This window comes from Hordeum vulgare, chromosome 7H (assembly GCF_904849725.1).
Source record: "Hordeum vulgare subsp. vulgare chromosome 7H, MorexV3_pseudomolecules_assembly, whole genome shotgun sequence".
Taxonomy (NCBI): Eukaryota; Viridiplantae; Streptophyta; class Magnoliopsida; order Poales; family Poaceae; genus Hordeum; species Hordeum vulgare.
Window position 1 is genome coordinate 617,733,149 of NC_058524.1, and position 5,014 is coordinate 617,738,162.

Here is a 5,014-nt window from a genome sequence, read left to right on the forward strand (position 1 = left end):
AATCTTAATTTAGGTAGTTGAGATTAAGGGAGGGTGCTAGAATATATGATGTCGTTGTAATCTTAACCTCCTTCCGTATCTCCTATTGTATTCAAACTCTTGTACTTATCCCTTACACAACAAGGCAACCTATCAAAATAAACCAACGCGGCTTAACTCGAAGGAGTAGGAACGCTTCGTCATCTAACACCATGGTCATGGTGCACAAGGTTGAAGGAGTTTGAGGCAATAACTCCCGATGGAGATGGTGGTGAATATTTATTCCATCCGTATGCCCCATGACAACGTTACAAGCACCAGAGTTCTCACATCATTGCGAGGCTGCGATACGATACGACGGCGTCCTCCTCCCACGCTCAAATAGACGCTACGTCCTCCGGAAATCGGAATTAGCTCTCCAGCTCCTCCTCGCCATATTGCCATCTTCGTCCCTCCCACTCCTCGCCTCTCCAACACCCTCGATCGCCTTATTGCCATCCATATTGCCATCTCCGCCCACTCCATCGTCTGCAAGTCCAGCCGGTGGCACGCCGGCGATGGGCTGCTTGCCGACGCTGGCCATGCTGGCGGTCCAGGCCGGCTTCGCCGGCATGAATCTGCTCTCCAAGCTCTCGCTGGACACGGGCATGAGCCCGTTCGTGCTCATCGCCTGCAGGAGCTTCATCGCCGCCGGAATCCTTGCTCCCATCGCGCTCTACTACGAGCGGTACAAGTTTCCTCCTTTCTCTCTTGTCTACCCCTTGCGATCGATCTCACGCCCAAGGAAATCTCTTTAATATCTCCTCCATGATCGACCTTGGCTGGCCGTACATGGTGCAGGAACCTCTGGGCGACGATGACCAGGAGGGTGATCCTGGAGATCTTCATCTCCTCCACTCTCGGGTATGTACGTACGTAATTACTCCATTAATTGCAGCAACGACAAGATGCCCTAAAGACATGGTGTCATTGCCTGACTGTTACTTTGATGATTGATTGGGGGGCAGAATGTCACTGAGCGAGCTGCTCTACTTCCTGGGATTCCAGTCGACGAGCCCCACGGTGGCGTCGGCGCTGGTTAACCTGGTGCCCGCCCTGACGTTCCTCATCGCGGCGGCGGCCAAGATGGAGACGCTGAGGCTCGCCACCCGCGCCGGCCAGGCCAAGGTCGCCGGCACGGTCGTCTGCCTCGGCGGGTCAATGGTGATGCTCTTCTGCAAGGGCCCCCTGCTCAGGATCTGGGCCTCGCCGCTCCACTGGAGGTACGCCGAGGAGATCACCGCTGCCGCGGCAGCGAAGGCCACCGGTGGCCACAGCGCCGTGTCGGTCGGCGACGTGCTCATCATCCTCAGCTGCGTCGCCTGGGCCGGATGGCTGATTCTCCAGGTACGCAACCATAGCCATGCTTGTACTCACAACCAGTCAAATTAACTTGTTAATCTCTGACTGCATTTTCGCCGGTGATGGAAAATTTCGTTCTAGAACAAGACCTCGCAAAGGTTCGCAGCGCCTTACACGAGCACCATCATCATGTCGCTGATCGTGGGCGTGGAGTTCGCGGCGGTGAGCGCCGCCGTCGACCGGCGGGCCTCCGTGTGGGCGCTCGGGTCCGGCATCCGGCTCTACTCGGTCCTCTACATGGTATGGAAATCTCTGCTTTCCATGATTGCCAAATCGATCGTCTCGGTAATCATGGATGTTACTAACCAAAATTAGTGCATATGTATGCAGGGGATCGTAGGGTGGGGTGCCACCTTTGTGGTGATGACGTGGTGCATTAAGCTGCGTGGCCCACTGTTCGTATCCATGTTCAACCCCGTGGTGTTGGTGGTCTGCGCCGTGCTGGGTTGGGCGTTCCTAGGCGACAAGATACACCTCGGAGAGTAAGTGTTTCTTCTAATTTATTTACTTTTACATGAACATATCATGAGATCAATGAGGTATTAAGAGCATCTCCAACAGCCGCGCAAGCGCTCCGCGTACTAAAAACGAGATCAACCCAAACTAGACTAGCATGTTGGCATTTTTTACAGAAGAAAACTACGTAAGCACCAGTGTTAGAGCCGAGGCTCGAACCCTGGCGGGCTGGCTGCAAACTCCAGCGCCAAGCCAACTGAGCTATGCTCTCCACGTACTAAAAACAGTTATCCTACGCACGTGCTAGTTTTTGCCATGGCGGTGCAGCGGCGGCGAGGCAAGAAAAGAGGCGCGAGAGAGCACGTTGGTCTGCCTTTCCCATGCTGAAATCTTTCGTCCCCGCTGGAGTGTACGCTAAAATGTAATTTTCCCGCACACACGAGTTTTTTAAGCCACAGTTGAAGATGCTCTAAGCATATGTTATAGGTGTGTACTAGAAGTAGTAAGCCTAATATTAGTTGTTTAATTTAATGCGTGTAAAAGAACTTATTTAGAATTTGACATTTTTCCTTGAAATCCTATCCTAGAATAAGTACTTCTACATCATGTCCAAAATCTTTAAAAAAACATTTAATGCCACGATGTAAAAGCCTAACCAAAATTAGTACAATGTATGCGCATGAGTATCAGAGATGTTAATCTTGCACCTAGTACACCAAGTACACCTAAGATGCTTAGTGCATATATAGCATATACCGTCGAGATAGTTTTTTTCCTTAACAATCCTTTTCATCCTAACATGCATTTTCTTTTGGTGTCACTGTCCAGTGCGGTCGGATCGGTGGTCATCGTGGCTGGCCTCTACATGGTGCTATGGGGAAAGGCCAGGGAGGCTCCCAAGCCGGCTCTCGTCGAAAATGATGCCGGTGTCAACGTTTGACGCGGAGGCCGTCGCCTGGAGGACAACAACGTACGTACGCCTAGCCCTACTTCTATGTATCTACTGGATCGACTACTGTCCTCCGGTAGTATGGATGGGCAACTCTGTGAACTAACTTGTGTGTTTGTTTGATGAACAACTCGCTTGTGAAACCTTTCGGCACTATTCTGATCCGTAAGCATGGGCCTGGCTACATATTTGTCGGTGTTTTTAGAACATATAACAATAGAGCCCAATGCATCACTAACGTAATAATAATAATGATAATCTCCCCTAATAATAAACCACGGATCGCTTCTGCCGTACGTCGCTGGCGATTTTGTAAAAAAGGTCCTTATGTTTTCGGCTATTCAACCCGCGGTCCTCTATTAAGTGAAAAAAAACGTTTCTTTTTTAAAAAACTCCCCTGTCCTCCACCGGTCCAGGGATGGGGTGGATCGGGACGGTTCTGTCCCGATCTGGTTGAGGAGGAGGCCGCCCGTCGACGGCGGCTCCGGCGTCGACGAGCCTCGCGGCGGTGGTCAGAGGTGGAGGCGAGGCCGAGGGGAGCGTGGGGCGGCCGGATCTGACGGCGGGCGCAACCCACCATGCGGCGGGGCGGCGAGGCTGGAGGCGGCGGCGCACGACAGCAAAGGCGCGCGGGACGGCGAAGTGCGGCGGCGGCTGTCCGGGCGTCCTCCGCGTCCGTGCAGGAGAAGCTCACGGACGGGCTAACCGCGGAGGTATCGCAGCCTCGGGTTGGTGGCGCGCGCCACGCTGACCTCCTCCATGGCCTCGCTTCGTTTGCCTTTCCTTCTGGTCACCTCCCGGGCCACATCAGAGAGGAGGTCGTTGCCCTTGTCCGACCAGTTCGGCGCGCCGGCGACGTCGTCCATGAAACTGACGGGGCCATCAACTCTGACGATCAACTTTGCGGTTTCGAGCAAGTACCGATCCTTTACCAGCAGTCTCATGAGCAGCAGCTGGTTCTGTGTCAAAGAATCGCATGTAACGACATGCGTCTCCTGATCCTGCTACAAATTTTCAGAACTGATGGACGCTGTGGTGTGATCCGAGCCTTCAATAAAAGCGTAGGGTTGTCCATTCAATGGCTTTTGAACAAAGTGTCAATTTCTTCAGTTTACTACTACAGGACATCAAGAATATACATGTCGTCCGTTTGTTGCTCTTTCACTATCATTTGTTGTTGTTGTTCCTCCATCTCGGAAAAGTTTCCGGTATCACTATCATTTGTTGTTCTCGTTTTTGTTGTTGTTGCTGCTGTTCTTTTTCTGCAAATGTTTCAGGTATTTCTGTCGCCTCACTAGGTGTGAGGCCTCACCCGTTAATGAAGTAGGCCCAGTACGAGCTCCAGTCCATTCGGGCCTCGCTTGATCCCGTCCGCCTAATTAGCGCCTTCTCTGTTCATACCCACTGTTGTCGTTCCTCGTGCTTCACTTACAATTTCTTCGCTTCTCGGGAAGTATTTAGTTTCTACGGATGTAGAGAATGCTTTCTCCTTCCCATTTCGAAAATAGGGGAGGACACATAATTTTTTTGAAAAATTTAAAATTGGGAATTTTGAAATAAAATGTTTAATAAATTATAAAATGTTTGTGGATTAAAAAAACTCGTGATTTTGCAGAAAATGTTTGAAATTTTGAAAAAAATATTCGAGAAATCAAACAATGCTCATGATTTTTTAAAAGTTCATGAAGTACTTTTTATAATGAAATTGTTTAATATTTTGTCAATTCTAAAAATGATCATGAATGGAAAAATATTCTAAAAGTTCAAAAAAAACAATGGTTTGTGACTTATAAAATAGTTTTTCATTCATAAAATGTTTGCTGATTTAAAAAATGATCACGCATTTCTTTGTTCCGTTGCAACGCACGAGCCCTTTTGCTAGTAGTAATAACAATTGCACACATAAATTCATCTAATGTACACACAAGCTAATTACGTACACACATAAACCTTCCACGCATACATTTCATACAACAAATTACGTACGCACAAGCTTCCACGCATACATTCCATATATACACACACATAAACATTCAGTAATATGGCACACAAATAAACCGAGAGAGGTCGAATCAGTCCTGCAAGTGCAACACATGGATCAGTCTGCCCTTGGGTCCCATATTGTTTGCGATAGAGGTCAAGTCGGCGAAGCAGCCCTTGAGCTCCACGTCTTCCAGCCCCTCAAGGTGCTGGATTCCAGAAAGGGTGCCTTCCTGCTTGAGGGACATG

The 5,014-nt window shown here is 49.6% G+C and overlaps 1 protein-coding gene across 1 annotated transcript; it reads left to right on the forward strand.

Moving 5' to 3' along the window:
* Positions 1–536: 536 nt before the first annotated feature.
* Positions 537–2,776, forward strand: LOC123409550 (WAT1-related protein At1g09380-like). The gene is made up of 6 exons (XM_045102421.1): positions 537–706; positions 820–882; positions 987–1,365; positions 1,462–1,620; positions 1,711–1,862; positions 2,665–2,776. The coding sequence occupies exons 1-6, from the start codon at positions 537–539 to the stop codon at positions 2,774–2,776; spliced, it is 1,035 nt and encodes a 344-aa protein (XP_044958356.1).
* The last annotated feature ends 2,238 nt before the right edge of the window (positions 2,777–5,014 follow it).